Genomic DNA, 24848 nt, shown 5'->3' on the forward strand with positions numbered 1-24848 from the left:
ATAACATAGGGAGAGGAATATTTAAGAGTGCGTGTCTTTCACGTGATCATTCCATCTTTTCAGCGGCCAAACTATAGAACTTTTACTGCACGACTCACAAGGCTTATCTGTCAGAACTCGACATTCCTCTAAGCGAATATAACGCAGAACTAATTTATTTTTTTCCACTACCAGCATTCACCCAATACATATCTTCATCTTGTTTTATATATATTAAGTACACGAGAATAAAACCGACTGGCATATATTTTAATTGCTTAAGGTGCATGGCCCCAAACTAACAAGCATAATCGATTAAAAGAGGGCACAATAAACTATTCTCGGTGTTCCTAAAGAGACATCTTAATAGATACACAATACAATTACAGTACTGGGTAGTTTCTTGGATATTGATTTACTCATTTACATGTTCAAGGGTCTTCATGGAAAGCCTTAAAGTTGTATTTTGATTTAGGTACAGTTTTTAGCGCTAAACCAAATCTCTACCTTGGGTAGTGCGGTACACAACCCGCCCAGAGGATTCTCAATTGTTTTTGAGTTCAAAGAAAAGCTTATGTCATCTGAAAAGGCGTATAGCTATAGGGTACTAAAGATACCTCTTGTTGTTCTATAGGTAAATCATTAATTTATAATAAAAATAACAGAGATCCTAGCACAGGCCTGTGACACACCCACTGTCATAACTGCTTCGGTCGACATAACTCAATCTATCATTACTTGTTTTCTTTTTATTAAATAAGATCTTAATAAATTGGTAGTAGATGGTGAAACAATATATCGTAGGAGTAAAGCTGTTACTTATAAGATTGATTGTGTTCCTCTTTCCTTCCTGTTAAAATTGTAACAGTTATATTAGTTGTATTTCTTCTGGCTCTATTCCTTTTAGAAATCTCTGATTTCAGGTTGGAAATATGCTCTTCTTAATGTGCACCTAAATATCGTACCATGAAAGTCCTTAAGATGTAGCTGGTTAAAAGTGTATAATGGTTTCCTTCCAGCCATAAAAAATGTGTCTCTTTTAACATGCTTTTGATAAATGATCTTTTTCTTTGTCATTGATCAGACGCTTGATGTTTCATTTTTCGGACCTTGCTTTCCTGCGACGTAGAACTATAGCTTGAACTTTTTGTAGTTTTTTTAATGATCGACATCAATTCAGTTCGATCTTTCCCATTTTCTTAGACTGTGGTATAATTGTTTGAAGCATAATTTCGCAAGTACTACTAATACCAAGATTAGTGCTATCCATTTTTTTAGGTTTCCACGAAATAGTATTACTTTTTGATTCGTGGAGCCCGAAACAATAGTCCGGTTACCCTTTTATACCTGAATTTTGTCATTAAGACTACTTCATTAAAGGTGTTTGGACATGTGATCATTATGTTCCGTATGTAGATTCAAACTGAATTCTTAAGAAACTTGACTTTGAATTACAGATATAGTCATTAATTTCAAGAGTATTGGAGTTAGATTTCTGATGTTTACTTCTCTTGTTAGTTGCTTTGTACTTCTTCTGTATATTTTATTTTTGGTACGAATTTTGACAGAAACATTTGCCTAGAATCAGAATTTTAGGGAATTCGCATGTGAAATCCTGTTGTAATTTCTCACGGAAAACTTATCACGGCCAAAAAGCTTCAACTAGACAGCATTACAATAGGCAGAAAAACTTAGCTGATGTATGGTTGTTAAAAAAAATTCTACATTTCCACATGAAAAGGTTCATAGAATTTAAAAAAAGCAAGTCTCTAAGTGTTTCAGCTCAGGGAAGTCCATAAAAAGTCTTGAATAGTTTATACATAAGCTACATCACAGCACAACAGCTTCCGGTTCCGATTTTCAGCTTCTTCTGCAGGTACCGTCTTCGGTCGATGCACCCTCGTCTTCGACGAATTCGTCCTTCTCTAGGCCAACAGGAACCCGTAGTCATTTGCCAGCCGGTTTTTTCTTAATAGGGGGTATGCATGCGCCAACGTGGCGTTCGTACCATGTGCAGCAGGGCAGGGTGTGACTCCGCGGCTACTCAGGGGGCCTCAGTAGCTTCTGCGACTGGTGGCTTCGGGGACTTCCCGTTCGCCAAAACATTCGGCATTGGACAATGTCAGGAACTGCAGGAGAGCTCAATGATAAAGCTAGTTGCTGGTGGGGAACTTGTAGGGTAGCTCGGTGGATTTGTATATCGGGCGCCATATCACCAAGAGGGAAGGAAGGGCCTGGAATACTACGATGCATCTTACCCAAATTAAAAGGAATCGATTACTCCTCATGTACTTGTAGAAAAAACGTGGTAGCCCAAAAATATAGTGAGTTGTCCAATAATCTCTAAGAGATTACATTTGATAGTTTCTTTGTGGAAAACCAGTTCTGCAAATGTTAATAAATCCTTTTTGTAATAAATTGCGTTAGGCTTTCACGGCCATCGTCTAACTTATTAACCTGTTTATTCGGGCTGTTGGGCCGTTGTCTTCTGTTGAGATTTGTTCTCGACGTTTCGCCAACACTAGGGGTTGGCATCTTCTGGAGATGTTGATGCTTCGCTTGTAAGCAGAAACTGACGACGCGTTGTACTACGGAGGCAATATTTATAATTCCCACTCGCCTCCCCTCCACTGGTTTCGGCTTGAGGGGGCGTGTCGTTGTTTATAGTAGCTTTTCTATCTCCGTGTTTGGCGGGAAGGGCGTTTGTGGATTTTAATACTGGTATCCATGTTTTGTTGATTTTTAGTCCTTCTTCTATCCTATTGAAATTGTTTGGGTGCTTGTATATTTCCACCGCTTCCCGATATAACCGTGGGTAGTACTGTGAAGTTTTGTCCAGCATCTGTGTTTCTTCAAATAGTATTCGATGTTCTCCGCTTCCCAAAGCGTGTTCGGCAACGGCAGATTTGTCGATATGTCCTAAACGACAATGGCTTTTATGTTCATTTATCCTGGTGTTGGTGTGTCTTTTTGTGGTTCCCACATATACCATTCCACATGTGCATGGTATTCGGTATACTCCGGCCGTTGCTAATGGGTCGCGTTTGTCTTTTACCGATCTTAAACAATCCTTGATCTTCTTTGTAGGTCTGAAGATGGTCTTTATGTTGGCTTTCTTGAGTATTCGCCCAATTCTGTCCGTTACCCCCGATATATAGGGCAAGAACGCTTTCCCTTTACATTCTGTTTCTTCGTCCCTTCTTCTAGATACGTTGTTCATCGCCTTGGGTATTTCTCTTCTGGTGTACCCATTAGAGGTGAGCGCTTTTTCAATATAAAGAAGTTCACTTTGGAGATGTTGTGGTTCACAAATTCTCTTCGCCCTCTCTGCCAAAGTTTTGATGATACCTTGTTTTTGGCTAGGATGATGATTTGAGTTCCTGTTTAGGTATCTGTCTGTGTGTGTAGGTTTTCGATACACTTTATGTCCTAAGTGACCTTCCTTTCGATTTACTAATACATCCAGGAACGCTAGTTGTTGAGCTTTTTCTGTTTCCATCGTAAATTGAATATTTGGATGTAGTGTATTTATATAAGCCAGGAAATCGTTTAGTTTTTCTGCTCCGTGACCCCAAATCACAAAGGTGTCATCAACGTATCTGAACCATACCCTAGGCTTGTATGCTGAGTCCATTATCTTCTTCTCTAAATGCTCCATGAAAAGGTTGGCTACGACCGGGCTTAGTGGGCTTCCCATTGCTACTCCATCCATCTGTTCATAAATTTGGTCTTCCCATGAAAAGTATGTGGTAGTTAGGCAAATACGGTATAATTCCACCATATCCTTGGAAACTAGTCCCTCAATTAAATTCAGAACGTCTTCTAGGGGGACTCTTGTAAATAGGGAAACCACATCAAAACTAACAAGAATGTCAGATTCCTGCAAAGTTATTCCTTTGATCTTCTCAATAAAATGGGCGGAGTCTTTTACAAAGGCATCGTTTTTTCCTATATGTGGTTGTAAAATATCGGCCAGATGTTTTGCAAGGCTGTAAGACGGAGATCCTATGGAGCTCACAATAGGGCGGAGAGGTACATCGTCTTTGTGTATTTTCGGCAAGCCATACAAGCGTGGTGGGACTGCTTCGCTGTTGCATATTCTTGGCTTTATCTCCTCTGGTATGGACGAAGATTTAATAAGTCTGTTGATTTTCCGTAGGGTGACTGCTGTGGGATCTTTTTTAAGTTTCTTATAAACCGCAGGATCTAGAAGATTTTGTATTTTCGTTTTGTAGTCGGCTGTCTTCATTACGATCGTGGCGTTTCCCTTGTCTGCTGGTAAAATTACAACATCTTTGTCTGCGTTTAACGATTTTATGGCACGTATTTCTTGGTGGCTCAAATTATTTTTCGGTGTCAGCTTTATGCAAAATTCTTGCTGATTCTGTCCTTATTTCTTCAGCTGCTTCGATTGGTAAGTTGCGGATCGCAGACTCTATATTGGCGATGATGTCTTCTTTGGGTATAACTTTAGGCACAATCGCAAAATTTCCCCCTTTGGCTAACAATGATGTTTCAGCTGAAGTTAAAACTTTATCTGAAAGATTGACCACTGTTCTTTCTGTGTTTTGTTTTGATTCTACCTCCTTATGTTTGGTTAAGCGTTCGTATTTGTTTTTCTGGCGTTCAGTGTTCCTTTCTAGTTCATTTTCCATTTTTCTGTAACAAATGGATTCAATTTTATTCCAATCTTCATATTTCAACCTGCTGCTCAAAACGTAAAACAAATCTAGAAGCTCCTTGTCAACCTTCGCCAAATTTCGTCTGGTGTCATGTATTCGTTCTCGTAATAGTCCTTTTTGTAAGTTCTCTACAATGTCTTCGTTCGTTAACATTCCTTAATTTTCCATTATTTATTTTATCTCCCTTATTGTGAAAAACCTCTTCGGCAAATTAGCTTGTTTCTGTTAAAATAAGTCACTAAGGAATTATAGACCAGTAATGGTATAAAATAATCGTGCTTTAATAATGCCTAGTGGACAGCAAATGTTTTAAGCAATTTGCTCTGGAATTTTTTATAACTCTTAGTAAGCAAAAACTAATAACACTTTTTATTATTTTAGGATTCAGCCAGAGCAATAATTCCCATAGCCGAGAATCAACAAACGTATACAAACTTTTTAGGAGAATCACTTGAAATTATTATGGGCATCAGGACATGTCCAGTGGGAAGAATGACACTATGCGTCACTTCCGAAGCCGAGAAAAATAAATGTGTCAAAATGAGGGTAAGCTATTTGTTTTTTGTTTAAATATTTTTAGGAAACATATGAAATGCAAGAACGCTAAGGAATAAAACAAATCAAAGCAGCAATGGTGTAGTGGTAGAAACTAAAGTATGGAAGAAACAAGTAAAAGAAAGATATGTGTTTACTTATCAAACAATATCGTAGGGAGAAAACGATTAGAAGCCATTATCGTACCAATATGTAAAAGAAAAATGGTAGTGATAATGAGATAGAGGAATTGCTTTGCTAAATATTGTATATAAAAAACACTCCTAGTAGAGGTCAACAACTAGACATTAACAAGGTGGTTTTATCATAATTTCCCGTTAAAAGAGGTTTTAAATGTGTGTTAAACCGAATCTCCTGGCATATTATTCATTGTTGGCAATAGAGCGAATTACGAGCTTCATATGGAGAAACTAGTTAACATTCTAAAATAAATACTTACAAAAATAATTAAAATAATGAAGATTAACATAAAAAATAAAGTTTATATTTTATTTGAAAATGTGGTGTTTCATGTGAGAGATTCATGAATTCAGAATGTTTAAGGGCTACATTACAGGTCGAATAGCATTTAAAAATTCTAGACAAAGTAAATTTAAAAGAAAAAGAAAATTTAAATTGTTTTAAAAGACAATCTGACCTTTCTTAGATTTATAACATTTTAAACTTTTTTGGCATAAAATCAATTTGTCTATTTTATGATAGAGATATGAAGTCTTTTATTTGTCTATTTGCTGACCTCAAAACCATAACTTGATTAAACTCAAATCAGTTTTATTTTTATTGTGCAACGTATTTTACGAAGTCTAGCTTTTAAATTACCGACAGATCTTCGATCGTATTAAAATCTGTCAGTAATTTGACTAAACGCCTGGAATTGTGAAGTTGATGGAGTGGGGAGGTATGTAAGAAATAAGATTAGTAAAAATGGGGCATCAAAATTACTGGATGGTAAAAAAAGGGAGTCAACCGTAGAAGTGAACTATGTGAATGAATGGTCATGTACTGTACTAATAGAAAATGTAATAAAAAGTGGAAAAAGAAAACAAAAAACTTACAGACTTAAAAAATTGTCAGAAAGCGTTTAGGTTAAGAAGCCTGTACGAGGATAGATTGATATTAAACTAGCCTTTGATAGATGGCGCTACTTGATACCGAATTGGTCTCGGTGTTGACATTTGCCATTCATGACATGACGTCTGTTAAAATTTTAAGTTTTAAAAACAATTAGTTTGGTTTTTACAGCCGTCAAAAGCAAGCAAACTTTGTGTTTTCGGAGAAATGGAAAAAGTCGAGTATCGTTCGGTGATTAAGTTCCTCCACAAAAAGGGTAAAACGAATGTTTTAAAGCTGAATTTGTTCGTGGTCGTACGAGTGTTTTTGATGATGAGCGTCCCGGGAGGCCAGATGAAGTCACCACGCCGGAAATAATCAACAAAGTCCATGACATGATTATGGCAGATCGTCGAATGCCTAAGCCTAAACATTTCCTACGAACGCGTACACAACATAATTCACCATCATTTGGACATGAAAAAGCTATCAGCGCGATGGGTGCCGCGTTTGCTGACCATCGATCAAATGCAAAAACGTGTGACCATTTCGGAGACGCTTTTGGCGATGATACGGCGCGATCCGTAAGATTTTTTTCGCCGATTTATCACCGTTGATGAAACCTGGGTGCATTATTACACACCGGAAACTAAAGAACAGTCGAAACAATGGCGCAAATGCGGAGAAGTGTCGCCGAAGAAGGCAAAGAGTGCACATTCGGCCGGCAAAGTGATGGCGACTGTTTTCTGGGATGCGAAGGGCATCATCCACATCGACTACTTGGAAAAAGGAAAAACAATCAATGGTGAGTACTACGCAGCATTATTGGATCGATTCGATGCCGAATTGCGTCGAAAACGCCCCGGTTTGGAACGCAAAAAGTGCTCTTTCACCAAGACAATGCACCGGCTCACCGATGGGCCGTCGCCATGGCAAAATTACAAGAATTGGGCTATGAATTGGTTGAACACCCACCGTATTCCCCAGATCTTACCGCCAGTGATTTTTTCCCGTTTCCAAACCTAAAAAAATGGCTCGGAGGACGCCGTTTCGCAACAAATGATGAAGTCGTCGCTGACACTTCGGCCTATTTTGAAGAGCTCGAGCAAAAGTACTATTCGGATGGGATAAAAAAATTGGAACATCGTCTTACTAAGTGTATCGAGCTAAAAGGGGACTATGTTTAGAAATAAATCGATTTAATTCCAAAAAACTTGTTTTTTCTATCAAAGGCTAGTTTTATATCAATCCACCCTCGTATAAGTTTTGTACAAACTTTTAAACGTGTTTACTCTACATTATCTTTCAGACTGCATTGAAAGCTCAGCTTATGAAACCTGAAATGGAGTGCTATAAAGGTCATTCCCAAATTCATTGTATGCAGGCAATTAGAGCTGGAACCGCTGATGTGACTGTGCTGGATGCTAGTGATGTATATACAGCTGGGTTAAACTACGATTTAGTGCCTTTTATTAGCGAAGTTTACAATTTGGAAGAGCCTGAGTATTATGTGGTTGCTGTTGGAAAAGAATCTGATCCAAGTACTGAATTGACGTATTTGAAAAGTAAGTAAAGTCTTTAAAACATTTTAATCAGCTTTTTTTGAGTTTTTGATTGATTTATCCATATTCAAACTTTTCTAACCCATATGTTAAATTTTTATTGATAGATAAGAATACTTGTCATGGAGGAATAAATACAGCAGCAGGATGGGTTTATCCGTTGGCTTTCATGATTAGTAATGGATGGATCAGACCATACGGCTGCAACAGTATTAGAGCAGCAGCTGAATATTTTTCAAAGAGTTGTGTTCCAGGAGCTATCAGTACTGAATACAATACAGGGGTGCCATACGATAATATGTGTGATTTATGTCATGGAGCGAGTTTCAGGTAAACGTTTTAATAATATATAAGTCTTAAATATCCCTCAATGCTTTCATCTATTTCTCCTATTGCTTCTCAGTTGATACGGATAGCACACTTTTATACTCATTTCATAATTATTTGGTGGCAGGCTGAAGGTAAATGTTCTATGTTATATGGTATTTAGTCTAGAAGTTTCGTATACTTTCGTATATATGGATAGAATATATATGGATTACATTGTCAAAGAAGTGAAAACCGCAGAAAGAGGTTATACAATGGGAAATACAGAATTTAAAATAATTTGCTATCCTCATGATACAGTGATATATTACGAAGATGAGAACAATCTATAGAGCCTACTCTATAGATTTGAAATAGTAGCAAAAGAAATAAATATGATTATCTCTCTCGAGAAACTGCAGCCTATGACAATATCAAGTTAACATAGAAGATGTAAGTTAGCAATTTATAATAAAAGTGTGGAGCAAGTCATGTCCTTCAAATATCTAGGTGCTGCTATTACAAGCAATAGAAACAAACAAAAAATACAAACATAAGCGATAACAGCGGTTAAGGTATCAGAATTTCTTCGGAATGTAATATGGAGAAACAAATGTATGAGCATTGAAATAAGAATTTGCAAAACCTGTTTAAGAATAATTATAAGAATTTTATAATTATTAGGAATACTCTACAGAAATACGGGCAAAAACAACTACTAAGAATGACAAAAATGAAGACTCTAAGATCAATTACTGGCAAAACACTTAGATATAGGTTGCAGAGCAACCATATTAGGACCCTGTGTAACATCAAGATATGTTAACATGGTCTAGAGTAAAAAAAAGAGCATGTAGAGACCACGTTGTTGATAGAATCGATGATAATAGACTTGCAAATATTGCAAAGGAAGAGAAACCAAACACCAGCAAACCACCTAGAAGATCTCTCAAATGCTGGTATGCAAGTTGGATATCAGAATCCCAAATTACGCTGCAACTTTGAAAAAACAAGACATTGTTTTAAAATAATAATATTTAGAACAAGAAGAATATATCCATTTGCATCTATTTTGTCTATGCGATCTCTTTTCCACGTGTATTTTTTTATGTATGAAACTGTTCTATATTAGATCTCACTGAGTCGCTTTTCGTTGTAATATTTCATTTTAGCTCTGGTATATGTAAGAATCGATCAGTTTTAGATAATGTCGATTGTATTATATTACTATTTTACTGGTCCTATTGTAACGATTTTACTATCTTTATTTACAATCTTTTAATCTATTATCAAATCTGAATACCGGTTCTTTTTCTCGATCTTTCGGCGACGCGGCGTCTGCGTCCGACAAGCGACAAGCAGGTTATAACTTTTTTGTTTACCTTTGGCCTGGAATATTTTCACAGTAGACTGCCAAAGTACCTATCCCATTTTCGTATCGGAACAATCTCGTTCCTAGTAATTCGTGTATGAGCTAACACCCATATAAACTTACTTTGTTGTGCTTCTTCAGTTGCTTAAGTGACTTTACAGTTCCAAACTGTTATGTACTCACAAGTTGTAGAATGTTTAGTTAAGCTTGGCTTTTAGAAGCAATATTTTAGCCGAATTGAGGCATTTCTTCAGGATTTGTAGCAATGTCTGTATCTTCATAGTTTGCATTGTAACCATTAAACTCTCCGGATGTCGCAGAGTTTTAGATACTAACCCAATTTCTAGAGCTTTACTCCTTATAGTACAAGTTCCCACTGCAAGATCACTACGTTCATAAGGTAGTCAATCAAACTCACATTTTTACATACATTTAAGAATAGAAAGAAAATTTCGTTTATTTATTTTTTAAATGACGTATATGCATGTTTATTGTATAAAATTAATTTTTTTTAATATGATATAAGGGTGCTTAAAAAAATGGTAGCAAATTAGGGTTGCCAGCTGAAACGCGAGGTATCAAAGATAAAGTAAAAGAGAACTAGCGCGCAACCCCACTGTTTTCAGACGTCGTTTGAAAATCGTTTGAATTTGATATAAAAACATGCATACGTCATGAGAAAATATGGAAATACGTGCTTGGCGGAGGAAGGCGATGGATAGGGACGACTGGAGAAAAATTCTTGGGGAGGCTAGGACCCACACAGGGTTGTAAAGCCAAAATGATGATGATACGTCATGAGCAGCGTATTTTATTTAAAAATAAATGAACGAAATAAAATTTTTGTTCAAAAATTAATTACCATTAATTAAACCAAAAATATTTGCGGCCGCTTTTTGACTGGCAACCTTTTTTCAATGTATTCTCCTATTCTTAAATACATGTAAACATGTGAGTTTGATTGACTACGTTATGAACGTAGTGATCTTGCAGTACGATTTTAGACTATTACTAACTAGCTTTTTCGGTAAAAGCTAAAACATAACAACAACCAAATTATTAGGAATGTTCCTAACTTTTTTTTAACTGTAGCAATTTAACATTGAACGTTTTCGCTCGCATCATTTTAAAACATTGTGACAAAATCGAAAAAAGGGTGGCACAAATTTCAAATGATGTACTACTTGCCATATGATCCCGTTTACAATTATTTTACAAAATGGCGCCCATCCGGCCTTTCTGTAATTGTGTGATGTTTTGTTTGTTTTTTATGTTAGTTTATGTGTTTCTTTGTGTGCTTGTTTGCGCGTTTGTTTGTGCATTGTTTTTGTGTTTTTTTGTTGTATTTTTGTGCTTGTATGTTTTTTACTAATTATTACATTACTCAAAAACCATAAAACTATGAACGTGTGGCATAGCTGTTGCTCAAAAATATATTACATAATTTTAGTTTTTGTGGCTAAAATAATAGTTGGGGAGGGAGACGCATTGACAATTATCATTTGAATGAGTATATAACGTGATTACGTCAAATTTACTATTAAGATTCGACTAACGAGTTTTCATGTTAATATTTATCCGTTCATTTGAATTTCACCATTTCAAACTTAAATCTATAAGGTTATGTTAATAATAATCTTTTGTCTTAATCTTCAATTTTTATTTCATTCTTTGTTGTGACTATAGAACCGTCTCATTGAATCGTCACAAAATAGTTTTATTTTTTAGATACAAGTTGACCAAACAGTTGTTTTTACGTATGTGTATTATATATTGTAGGTACTGTAGAAGAGATGCTTCGGAAGACTACTACGGCCACACGGGAGCTTTCAGATGTCTAGTAGAAGGTGGTGGACACGTTGCTTTCGTGAAACATACGACTGTAACCGAAAACACTGGTGGTAAGAAGAGGGAATGGTGGACTAGGGATAATCTTAACGACGATTATGAATTATTGTGTCCAGATGGTAGGATCTAAATTAAATGCATATCCCATGAAATTAATTGTTGTTTTGCTGTCGTAGGTACTAGGGCTGAGATTAATGAATATACTAAATGTAATCTTGGCAAAGTGAAAGCCAATGCCATCGTTACACGAGGAGGATATGGGTACAACGAAACCTATATTAATGCCTACATTAACCTGTTTTTGTATGCTCAAACCTTCTATGGTAGAAAATTTGCTGATGAATTTAGGTAAATATAATATTTTTATTTAATTTATTATTCATCCGGCGATAATATTGAAATAATTTAATTTTTATTAATTTTAACTTTTATGTGAAATAACTTCAGAAAAATAATATCTAAACCATTTTTAACTATTTCATTTTCCATTAAACAATGTAAATTTTTGCTGTAGTTAGCGAGCTCAATAAGACAATGTTTGATCAACTCTATTAATATGATTTTTGGTCCATTAACAGTCTTTTCGTCTGATATTACATACAAGGGGTAATAGATTAGTGCGAAAAAGTTCAGTATATCCTTTATAGTAAAAGATACCAAAAACTTGCCTACAAAGTAAAGTTTCACATTATAAAAGGAGTAACAATGTTACAGTTGATATACTAGGTCTCAGTGAGACATAGTGGAATGGAACGGGAGAACACGTCAACATGGAAGGCGACCTGCTGATATGCTCTGGTAAAACGGATGGAGGATGTCGTGAAAATGGAGTAGAAATCCTGTTTAGTAAAGCCACAAAACACTCTCTCATAGAATGGAAATCAGTTTCAGAGCGAATAATCATTGGATTAGGGCCAAGTGAAAAAAGGTAACACTGATTCAGTACTATACAGTAACTGAAGCCACATTAGAACAAATTAAAAGATGCGATATAAAAGTAGTGATGGGAGACTTCAATGCCAAGGTTAACATAAAAACCTAGGATACCGTACATGGAAAATCATGGCAGTGCACACTGGCCAGATAAATAACAATGGCGAGCGCTTCATTGCACTGTGTGGTAACCGTGACCTAATTATTGGAAGAACTTTGTTCCACTTAAACAATCTACAAAGTATCATGGAAATCGTCAGACAACCGCACTAACAATCAAATCGGCCACATCGCAATAAGTGAGCAACGGCGAACATCTCTCTTCCTAATCACTACCCGATGATGATGATGATGATGGAAAATTAGATTTAAGATAGATAGGAATCGGAAAGAACCGAACTAACTTATACGAAAGAAGTCCAACGTTGAGAAACTACAATACAACGAGACGAAAATAGAATTTGTACGAGAACTGCAAGCTAAAATAGACCAGAGCCAGGACAAAAATTGAGAAACGATTAGCAATGCTCTTGTGGAAACAAGTGAAAAATTTTGTGCTTTAAAGAAATACATAAAGAAATAGTGGATTACAAGAGAAACTTGGAACAAGATAGAACGCCGCAAACGCATTAACTAATTTAGAACGACTAATTCCAGAACAGAAACATAGAAGGAACGGCTTGTAAGAAAGTTGTAGGAAAGTGAATAAAATTGTCAACAAGGCAACAAAGAAAGACAAAAGCATGTGGATTTTCTTCACCAAGAAGAGAAGAATTCTCAGATCTTGCTGAAGAAGCGCGGGTCTCGATGAACATAAAAAAATGACACAATTATATAATTATAATATCACTAAACAACTAGCCAACAAAAGATATGCCACCCACCAACCTATTGCAAAAAGGAATTAGGTGAAGATATAACGTCACATGAACAAGTCAAAAGATTGCATGAATATTTCCGTGACACTATTCCACTAGTTGTTAAAAGCGTGCCCAAGCGCAACAACAGCTAATCAAATTACTCTTGCGGAGGGCCTGGAGAGGAAAAAATATAGTGTTTATTAGCCCTTAGCCGATATGATTCCAGTCTTTAGGCGCCAGATTCTCGCCTTTCACTATAGAATGCACACTGTACGCCAAGCACACAGTGGTTACGCGGCAAAAGCCTTCGTGGACGTAGGAGTATGATTTGTTGGCAGAAGCTAAGTTCTATTTCTAGAACCCCCGACTCTTTCGTCGGAAACAGTGAACATTACTCGGAGTTTTATTACAGTATGAGCATCGGCAACCCATACTGTCTCCAAGTTCCTTTACCAATCTCAAAACACCGGAAATATATAATATATAAAAGAACTAAAAAAAATATGAAGTACTAAATTTTATTCTGATATAGAAAAGGTGACGGTTTTCAATAAAGCTAAAACGTAATAAAAACATACTGTTGCTGCCACCTATGCATGAAGGTGAAAGTATTTCTCATTTCTGAAAAACATGATTACTCGAATATAAATCTAGGCTTGGTCGATACTTCGATCATGTGATCTGATATGCCTATTTTGCGGGAAATAAAAAGAACTTTATATATTTTGTAACAATTTTTGCCTACCAAATTTGACTACCACGTTGGGTGTCACTTGTAGCAATATACAATTGCTTATAGGGGGTTGAAAGAGGGAACTAAACAATTACTGGGCTGGAGATAGGGTAAGCAAATAAATTGAAAAGCCGAACGGCTAATTGTGTTTTGGTTGGAGAGCTAGGTCGTGGATAAAGGTTTCTTTATTTGAGGGACTGGAGAAACTTACTACAAAAAAAAAATCAAAAAAATACGGGGATTTCCTGGGCAACAATACGCAAGGAGATTCCTAAACTATTTAAAATGGACGCTGTTTAAAAAATTTTCTTGCTGGTTAGAAAGAAAGCCTTTTCTTGGAATTGAATACAAAAAAACACACTGTCTCACACAAACTTCAAATGATCTGGATTCGACCTATATGAGATGGAAACTGTACAAATCTTGGGAAGGTCAAACATCGAATTGGACTTCAGGTTATCCTGATAATAAAAATATGTATTCTTCAAAACTCGGCTACTTAATTTTCACTTAAAACCATGCGGACCTCTTAAAACCTTGGAAACACTGTTTTTCGAATCCCTTCGCATGGAATACAACATCCAAAAAACCGGTGATTAACTAACTCAGTAAATAAAGATTGCCAAATAGCATTTTGAGATTAAATTCACCTCCTTCTGACTCATGGAATTAAACGAAAATTTTGCGGGTTTTTTGAAACTATTTGCCGAGAACCACCTCTACTGTTCAGAACACAATCTGCTTCTCTGACTACTACACTTTACACTATCTGAATTACCGATGTTGCCGCTACTCTAACGAATTATCGATGACAAATTCGTCATGAAACTGAATCAACTGCTCTTACAGACGATTTATCGAAGAGTGATCTCATCACTTAAAATTATTCTCTTCCACGCATCACTTTCTCACCAACCTAAGTGGAAATATTCATCTATTTGACGCGCAAATATCTAAGCGGAATCAAGATCAAACGAAATAGCAATTAAAATTATTATAAACAGACTCGAAAATGTTTATATTACCAATATCAGAGACGCAAAAAGATTAAAAATCTTTTTCGGTGTTTTATTATATACGGGGTAATACGGAAATGCTACAATTTTATGGAATTATACCCACCGACAGACAAACATATTTTCTAGTGGTATAAGAAAATCTTATCGAGGCATGGCTATAGAAGTGAAAAGTATACCCACTTTACTGCTTTCGATTGGCGAGCATGTAGAAAATCTGGTAGGAAATATTACACAGGCTTTGGCGCTTATTACGTCTACGATGTATCGAACAATTTGTAATATCTGCCCAGTGAAAAAAAGAAGAATGATGACCAATATGTGTTACCTCTACAGAAATACGTTTTGTCTGGAGCATTGTGCTACCTGTGAGTCAGGTATTTAAATAATGTTATCAAACTCTTGTTATGTGTACAGTATTTAGTTATTAAGTTTATTTAAACTATTGTAGCATTATACTTTTATGACAGTTTCGTGAGATTTGTTCCATATAGAAAAATTGCCTTGACGAAAAAGAAGAAGTGTTACAAATTCTGGAATGTTCGAGATGTCATCGAAATGTCTAGAATGTCAGAAAATGTATATAAACACAGGAAGTTGACATTTTAAGAACAGTATTATTCTGAATAGTTGTCTTTGTGTAAAAATTGTAAACAAGTATTGTAATATTGTTGGTGTTTGAATAAAGTATTTTAAAGAGGTGTAACATTAGTGACAGCGATGGGATTAAAGAGATATTTCAACAATTGTTAATGATTAATACAATATCTACTGAATTTGATAAAGAAATGGATACTTCCAAACCCCCCCGTATGGTTTTTAAAAATGGAAGAGCGAAAAAAGAGAACCATATGGAGGTGAAGAAGCGTATAGACAAGAAGAGTACAAATAAAGAGGAGAGGCGTAGAAAAGTAGAGGTAGAAAAATCATAAATAGTTTATCGGAAATTCACTAAATTTGTTAGACATAGTCAAATTACTAGTAGAATAAATAGATAGGGTTAGAAGAACAACAGAACGATATAAAAACCGATTTAATCAATAAAATAGAACAACCGCAAATCGATTTAAAATCTTATTTATAAAGCCAAATCTTGAGTTAGAAAGAAAAATTGATACTCAAACTTCTTTATCTAATATTGTTTCAGTAACTAATGCCGATTCTGAACAAACAGCTTCAATTAGAACTAGCAAAATTTTAAAACCAACCAAACTCGTTGTCAATTGGATGGAAACTTTCGGATGGAATCGTTTTCAATTCGAAGCTGCAGCTATAGCAAATGGCATGGCTGAGGAAGAAATGGTAGCTTGGTTGTTCGCTTCGAGGACAGGCAGCAACCGTCTTGTAACTTCTTCCACAGGAGGCACCTAGTTATACCTCTCTTGTTCAAGCTTTAGAGACAAGATATAGCCAGCAGTATCTAAAGCAGGTTTTCCAAACTCAGCTGAAAGTTCGATATCAAAAGCATTACGAAAGTCTGCAAGAATTTCAAGCCGATATTTAAAGATTATTGTATTTGGCGTATCTTCAGGCACCTAAGGGTTTACTGGAACAAATTGATATACATCATTCATAGATGGACTACAGGATGTCGAAATGCAACAAGTTCTCTGATTACATCACAAAACGCTAAATAGAGCCCAGCAGTATGAAGCGGCGAAAAGTATTTTCAGATCTCTCTCAAAATTAACAGAAATAACATTTCCAGGAAATGAAAAACTCACTACCGCAGATAACAACCTGCATTCTATTTTATCCCAAATGTTAAGCATATTGCAAAATCTTGAACAAAAAACTCAAACTGAAAACAGAAGATGTTTTAATTGCGAAAGAATAGGATATTTGCAAAATAATTGCAGAAGCCGATTCCAGGCAAGTAAAGAAGAAGCACAGAATGAAGTCAGAGGGTCACCTACATCGGCATCCAAAAGCCCGTCACATAGTCCTACTAGAAATACTAGTAGATGTAGGTCTCTAATAAATCGACTTCCCAAAATGACTAGAGAAAGGAAAAATATTCTTTAGAATACGAAGTTATTCATTTGAAGAATATAAATGAAGGATGAACTAGTAATTAGTAAAAATGAAATAGAAAAGTTAAGAGAACAGTTGTCAATTTTGTAGAATGTGTTAAATGAACAATTACAAGAATTCGAAGATGCTTTGAACGAATTATAGTTTCAAAGTCAGTGTCAGTGTTTCAAAGAATTAATGAAAATCTTGTGCGTTAAGAAAACTTGCACTACGCATTTTCGCCAATCAGACGAAATGGTCGAAATATATAATAGAGTTTGTCAATACCTTTCAATGTTTGTCGCCGATAATCAAAAAGATTGGGATATATTAATTTCTCTATTCCTGTTACCCTATAGAAGTTCCGAACATGGAGCAACCGGATATTATTCCCCATCGATGATGATCATCGGAAGAGAAATGAATTTTCCTCAATATCTTATTTTCGGAAGGAATAACTTTTTTTCGAAACTACATGAAACTGATGACCTGTACACCGTTTTGCAGAAAATAAACGATCTAATCTACTGAATACAGTTTTCAACTAGAAGTAAACCCAAGGTAGTTCATATCGAGGCCTGAATAACTGATTCACCCTGTAGGCTTCAATCGATCCCTGGCAGACCAGTTATTCGAGGCGAATAACTGTAAAGAAGAAAGCAGTGTTATGACAGTTTCGTGAGATTTATTCCGTATAGAAAACGTCCCTTGACGACAAAGAACAAGTATTAAATTCTTTGAAATGTTCGCGATGTCATCGAAAAATCCCGTTACAATGTCCAGTAATGTCTGGAATGTTAGAAAATTTATATAAATACAGAAAGTTGACATTTTAAAAACAGTAGCATTTTGAATAGTTGTCATTGTGTAAAAGTAGTAAACAAGTATTACTGTTGGTGTTTGAATAAAGTATTTTAAAGAAGTGTAACAATAATTTTTTTTTCTAGAGGCTGGAATCGTAAATATTACGAATAGTTATTCGTAATGCGTAATGGCGTTCTAGGGTTAAGATAAGCTTTCCATATTATATTGAATATGTCTTCCTTGTTTAAGTCACAATTAAGATCCGATTGAATATATTATATTCGTGAATATTGCGCCGCTTACTATAAGAATGTACAGATACTTATATGTAGTAAAACATACTATAAGTATACATACGTTCTTATACACCTTTTTTTTTTCAAAATTAGTAATTCCCGTATTACACAATTACACTTTTTAATTTTTATGATATTACAGTTTCAGTATGTTTTCTTCACCACCTCCATACGCCGATCTCATCTTCCAAGACGCCACAACGCAGCTAAAAGTTATCCCTCCCAACAAACGACACTACTCAGATTACTTAGGCAGTGACTTTATGCGAGCGAGGAGGATAGTAGACTGCCATGCCGGTAGTGTCAGTATAAAAGTAACTTTACTGGCAGCCGTTCCAATGATTGTTCTTGCATTTTTATTGTAATGACTAGTTTTTAGGTAGTAATTCTAATGTGATGTAAATATTTCCGTCCACAATTTTGTACTGAACGTCCATTTTTATAAGATGTTTTTTACCTAGATATTAAGTTGAAAACTTTACATGACTCTGAATCTCATATTTTAAAATGAGCAAGTGCATTTTAGCATATATTAATTTGATACTATGCAATTGATTTTAATGTTTAAGTGTAAATTCTACAAAATGATCAATTGTAAAAGTGAGAATGCGAAAATAATATCAGCCTTTGATTTTTAAATGAATGTCTTTCAAAAACAAGTATTTTTGATATCATTAATCATAATTGTTACGGTTACTTTTCTATACCTCACTTAAAATAAGTACCTTATTTTAGATAAATAGAAAAAATTGAAGAAATAAAATAAAATTATTAAAAGCAAAAAGTGAAAATCCGAAGATTTCTACTACATGTTTAAAACCAAAATTCAGATTCTCACTCAAATATGTGCTTTCTAGGATATTAAAGCAAAGAGACGATGAAATAAATCGAAATGGGAAATCTAAAATTACATTCCACATCATATCGTTTCATTTAAGTAAGAACCTTTGATGAACTGGCTTCTATTACTCAAAAGACGAGTAAATAAATATATAGAAAATATATTTAAGATTTGATTTCACGTATGAAATTCAAATGAGTTTGTTGCAGAATGCATTGTTTAATAACTAAGTTGTACTGCTAAGACTTGTTGAAGGTAAACAATTTTTGTTTCTGCAGCAGTTGCAATCGCTTTGAAATCTAATGCATGTGCATTTATCTCTTTCTGGTTTCTAATGTTACATTGGTCGCAATATTGCACTCATATTTTTTTTTTCATTTTTTGTCATACGTTGTAAACATAGTAACACTGTAGATGATAATCTTTTAACTGTTTTAAAATGTTTTCCTAAAGTTGTACGCTTGAACTCTGATGGTCAACGATATATTATGGACTTTTTCACCCTATAAGCGGAAGGATATGGCCTTTACTAGCCGTAATCTCAGGCATTTACTTCACACAATCCCAATTAAGTCTCACTAAAATGACCAGTCTCTTGTCTGAAAATGTGTATGTTTTTTATTTATAAATAAACCGAATCTCGACTTGGCTCGAATATATTATTATTTACGAAATTAATGAATTTGAAATTTTAAAATTGACTGTCCAAAAATTAGTCCCGACAAAATAATCTGATTTAATTATAGTTTTATTAAATACTAAATATATATTGCAATTTCAAAAGGGCTCAAAAACATTGTTTTGACAATAAAAATTTTTGCAACATAAATTTTCATAAAAGCCCGCTACCTTTCGACTAGTCTGTGGAATGGTGTCTGTTCGGCATACATTAACTTCTTTTCGAAAATAGTTTTCCTATTAACAGGAAAGCTTTCCTCAGATTCATGCCTCATTTTTTACACGTTGTAGTTGATCTTTAGAAATAAACATTTTTGTCAGTGTCTAAAATATATTATTTTATATTTTATCGGACGAAGAGCGTACTGCCTGCTCAAAACCACTTTGTCTCTGACTTTAAGATGCGCGGTGGTTTTTGATTAAAGGGCTGCCATGCTATATCTTCTTGATTTTGCCGTGTTACTTCTAAAGTGAAATTGGGCCGTCTGTATACAAGCGAGGAAAAACTCATAAACATGAAAACATTTTTTACAAGATCAGACCTTAGTCTAGAGCTCAGAATTCGATTGATCAGAAGTTAAGTTTTCTCTGTTTTGCTGTGAAAGGTGGACAATGAAGTGCTGAAATAGAAAAAAGAATAGATGCCTTTGAAATGTATATATACAGACGGATGCTAAGAATTCCATGGGTACAAAATTTACCAACGTTGAGATATTTCGGCGCATGAGTAAACAAAAAGAATTACTCAGCATAATCAAAGAGAGGAAAATACAATACTTGGGTCATGAGTTGAGAGGTGAAAGATATGAATTACTCCAAATTATATTGATGAAGATCAGTTGGAAGACGCCAGAACTCGTGGCTGAAAGACCCGAGGAGATGGTTTGACTTCTCGTCCTCAGAAATCTTGCGTGCAACAGTTTTCAAAGCTACAATTGCCATTTGGATCGCCAACCTTCGAAAGGAGACGGCACCATAAGAAGAAGAAGTATACAACTGTTGTCGGAGTTAGAAGATGTACAGGGTCGGTGTCAACCTTGGTTCGCTTTTTTCTTGCAAATTCCAATATTAAATTTTACTTAACGAGTTTAATGTTGGTTATAAATTTAGGGCATCATGTTTGTTATTGGGGCATCCAAGACTGATATCTATCTACAAGAGCTGAAGAACAATTAGAAAAAGTAAAAAAATATATTTAGTTTGGTTTTTGTATCGGAGAATCATGACCATAGAGAGTTATTGAAACCATGAGATGTCAGCCGCCTTTATTACAGGATCCTTTAATAAAGTACAAAATTCTTAATGTCTAAAAGAGAGTTATTGCTATTATGTTAAAGAAATCTTTTATTTTGACAATGATATTAAATATTTGTGTATAATATAAAAATAACCTATAAATGCCTATAAGATACTATGTGTTACTTATATACCTAATCCTAGATTAAAACTTAAAATAGGATCATTGAAAAGAGTAAAACGTTGAATTTAATTAAATTATTTTTTAATAATACTATAATCCATAATACTCATCTTACAATATGGAAGAACCATTAGATATAGCTAGTTTAGCTGGCGCAAATAATGAATAGAGTTGTTACTTATGAATATTATCGGTATGCAGTATAATAATAATCATAAAGATTTACTCTTTGAGAATAATAATAATACCAAAAACAATGTTCATTAAATAAAACAGAACAAATTTGATCAAATATCTATATAATTATAAATATAATTACTATTTAAATGGGAATAAGCCACAATTAAAGGTTAAAGTACGTTTATTGACGTTTCAATTTCCACTTCGAAAATCGTTCTCAAAATACAAACATTAGTGAATTACTAATTGTAAATATAAGTGGAGTTAGAGTTTGACCTTGACGTCTTTCTACACGTAATTTGATAGTTTACGTCAAAATAAGGGTAACTTGAATAAAAGTTGTACTCTGTCCTGTATTTAATTTAAAATATAAGTGAATATTTAATTTAAATACGGGCGGCCCGTAATAAAAAATAAAAAATAAAGGACGCAAAACTGCGCATGGGTATATGTCAAAATAAAGGTGCTTTTATTGCAGGACGATATAAAACACCTCTTTAATAATAACTCTCTATCTGAATTTTCCGAAGTGTTTATTTTCACGTACTTATGTGATTGATCACTTAAAAACTGCTGCAAAAACAAACCTGACAAAAAAGTTTATTATTAATTACAGATGGACATTATTTGTAATAAAAATATAATTTTAGATTTTAAACAATTTTTAACAGTATTTATTTACACTTAAGTACTTGATTACTTTGTATGCATATTTTAGAACATTTTACAAACTTTTTCAATTTTTTTTTATTATATAGTCGAATTACTCATAGGAAGAAATAAATCTTAAGAATCTTTTTTATAAGTAGATATGTGATAACTTTACATATTTTTTTTAGAAACGTTTATTTTACAATAAAATGTACACTCGTTGCCTTAATAATTGTGAATTTTGTAAATATAAAGTAAAATAATTGAAAGCTACTATTTAGCGGCATATATATATATATATTTAAATGAAATTAGTGAACCACAGTTTCGCATGCTTATTCAGTTAGCATGATTATTCATTTGTTATTAATTTCCAAGTAGTACGTTTATTGACTTGCGAAGGTCATCACAGCAATGGCAAGGTCATCATAGTATTGGGGTAAAAATTTGGGAGGAATTCCGGTACCAAACGAGTTCGGTATATATTTTTATGTAGTATTAACAATATATTATCCGACTATATAAAAAAGTATTTTTGGCAGGTAAATAAAAAAATTGTAAATGTTAACCGAGAGAGGTTTATCATTATTTGTAAAATTTTACTTACGAGTTTTGATAAGCCAACAAAAAGGGCCATAACATTAAAAAGGTGCATGATACATATATTCCTTATTAAATTTTGTGTTAATATCGTTTATAAAAACAAACAAAATAGAAATCTTATGCGTAAATATTGAAAATAAAGATAAATCTCTTTTATATTTTGGAATTTCAAATAAACATAAAAATTTCCAATTACTTTTTGTTTGACGAAAATAATTTTATAGATATGTAATTAGTTTTTGATATTAATAACGCTGTACTTGAAATTTAATAGGGCGTTTTAAACGTTTTGTGAAAAAGCTCCGTCCAATTTATACAACGTTTTTATATATTTTTTGCCTTTGTTTTTAATAAATTGTAAGTATATTTTGTTTTTTTTTTCTTATTTAAAAAATAATCGAGCCTTTTCGAATCACCAAGAAGATACTTTAACTTAAGAAGAAACTGACTGGTATTGGGAATGTGATTCTACGCACTTTATATAACTTATATAACTTCATGTGAAGCTTTAATCACATGTTTTGTAGCATAATTTTTCCCTTAAATATCGCATATTAAATATATAAAAATTTATTTGATATGTCCCTGGCTGATGACGTGACAGCGACCTAAAACTGTTTACTTTTTAATGTTTTTGTCGAATCATCTGAAAAAAAAAATTAGCGGCGTAGTTCTCGAATTTGACCTTGCCCTAATTGCGTTTTAATTTTAAATAAGTTTCCATAAAAAAATTTAATACCGAGTACTTTAAGGACTAATTTGGTATCCAAGGCATCGCAGAAGAGAGACCTGATTGGCCACGAGTTAAATCTGGTACGAGAATGTACAATTTTGACATTAGGAAGAGGGAATAGTGTAGCGGTCAAGGAGGGGAGCAATGGGGCGACTACGCAAAGAAGGTTCGTTTTCGTGAAGTTTGGAAAAACCGGCAAAGTTTCCCTTAATTCCACGAGTGTAGTGAGAAGAAGGTGATTTGAGCTCAAAATGCCATGTGGCAATCTTTGTAATGTGAGTTAATCACCGTTTGTTGTAAGCTGTATCCTCTGACAAGGGATTTGATAACAGCGTCCTGAACGCTAAGTAACCCGACGTGGTTTTAAGCAGCCGAGTTTGAAATATTTCGGATTGTTATGATCCAGGATAACCTGAAGTCCAGTTTTGATATTTGATTTGATTTCTTCCAAGATTTGTCCAGCGTCCATTTTATGTCCTCCAAAGGTGAAATTTTGCTTGTTTGAAGTTTTTGAGAAAATGTTTTTTGTTCAAATCTAAGAAAAGAAACATCCTAAACCTTTTTTCTAAGTAGCGGATTTCTTCTTCTAAGAGGCTTTTTTTTAAACGGCGTCATAATTTTAAATAGTTTAGAAATCTTCTTGTGTAGTGTTGCCCAGGACATCTCTGTAAGTATTTCTTGATTTCTTTTTCGTTTTTTGTTCTCCCAGTCCCAAAAAAGGAATCCTTATCCACGACCTTGCTCTCCAACTAAAACACGAGTAGCCGTTCGCAAATGTTGCAATTTTTTTGCTTGCCCTATCTCCAAACCAGGCAATTGTTCAGTCCCCCTTTTAACCCATTGTAAGCAAATAATATTGTTACAGTTTAATATCAAGAAATATACGAATATTTGTTTCTTTTTATCATATTTTTCCATAAGAAGCTTTGGAATAAAAATTGAATCTATTGTTGATTTGTCTTTTATTATCTAAACCTGTTTACAGTTCACTTTTCAGTTTTTGGTTTTAAAATATAGTAGATATATTATAAATACTATTTTTTGTTTTATGAGCAATTCTTTTATTATTAACTATTATCATAATTTTTGAATTATAAGATGAATGAAACAGTCTGAGTGTGTCTTCAGAAAGAGGCTAGAAAAGTGCGGAATAAATATTAAGATTGAAAGAAAATACGTGGTTTTTATTCAAAATACGAAAGGGGCAAAATATATGGATATATAAAGAAACATATATTAACATCAGTCTTATTATTTCACAAAAAGTCGAGTTTATACAGATGATTATTATAGTATCTGAAATTAACACAGACAAACAAAATGCATGAATTAGTCTGACAGAAAATGCGAATAAAACGGAAAGTTTGTTATAAAAATCGAAGAAGAAAAATTGTATTTCTTTGAAGAGTTAGAAACTTATATTTTGAAGCCATAATCCCAAGAAATTGGGGATATGAAAAAGAAATAAAGTTAAACTATTGACAAATAAATATACAAATGGTCCCGAAAGAATATTCAAAAGTGAGCTGACATACATAGAGTTTGTATTAGCCCAGGGCAATCATGCTGTCCATTATAATTTCATTATGACCAGAAAACCTAGACAATTGGGTCCCAGTCCCGGACAGGTGTTAAACCACCAGAGGGTGCTAAGAATCTTCCGGCTTGACGCAGTGAAATTTCGACAAAATGAATAGAATTGCGACATGGATTATGATAACGCTATTTGCTGC

The 24848-nt window shown here is 34.2% G+C and overlaps 1 protein-coding gene across 1 annotated transcript in view; it reads left to right on the forward strand.

The window, feature by feature from the left end:
* The window catches only part of Tsf2 (transferrin 2), a 56788-nt gene extending 34035 nt beyond the window's left edge, over nt 1-22753 (forward strand). The window contains exons 6-11 of the mRNA XM_072526416.1: nt 5043-5207; nt 7576-7831; nt 7936-8158; nt 11286-11473; nt 11531-11702; nt 18152-22753. Coding sequence (XP_072382517.1) covers nt 5043-5207; nt 7576-7831; nt 7936-8158; nt 11286-11473; nt 11531-11702; nt 18152-18374 — 1227 coding nt within the window. The 3' untranslated portion in view covers nt 18375-22753. The remainder of the gene's footprint in view (nt 1-5042; nt 5208-7575; nt 7832-7935; nt 8159-11285; nt 11474-11530; nt 11703-18151) is intronic.
* The last annotated feature ends 2095 nt before the right edge of the window (nt 22754-24848 follow it).

This window comes from Diabrotica undecimpunctata, chromosome 3 (genome assembly GCF_040954645.1).
Source record: "Diabrotica undecimpunctata isolate CICGRU chromosome 3, icDiaUnde3, whole genome shotgun sequence".
Taxonomy (NCBI): domain Eukaryota; kingdom Metazoa; phylum Arthropoda; class Insecta; order Coleoptera; family Chrysomelidae; genus Diabrotica; species Diabrotica undecimpunctata.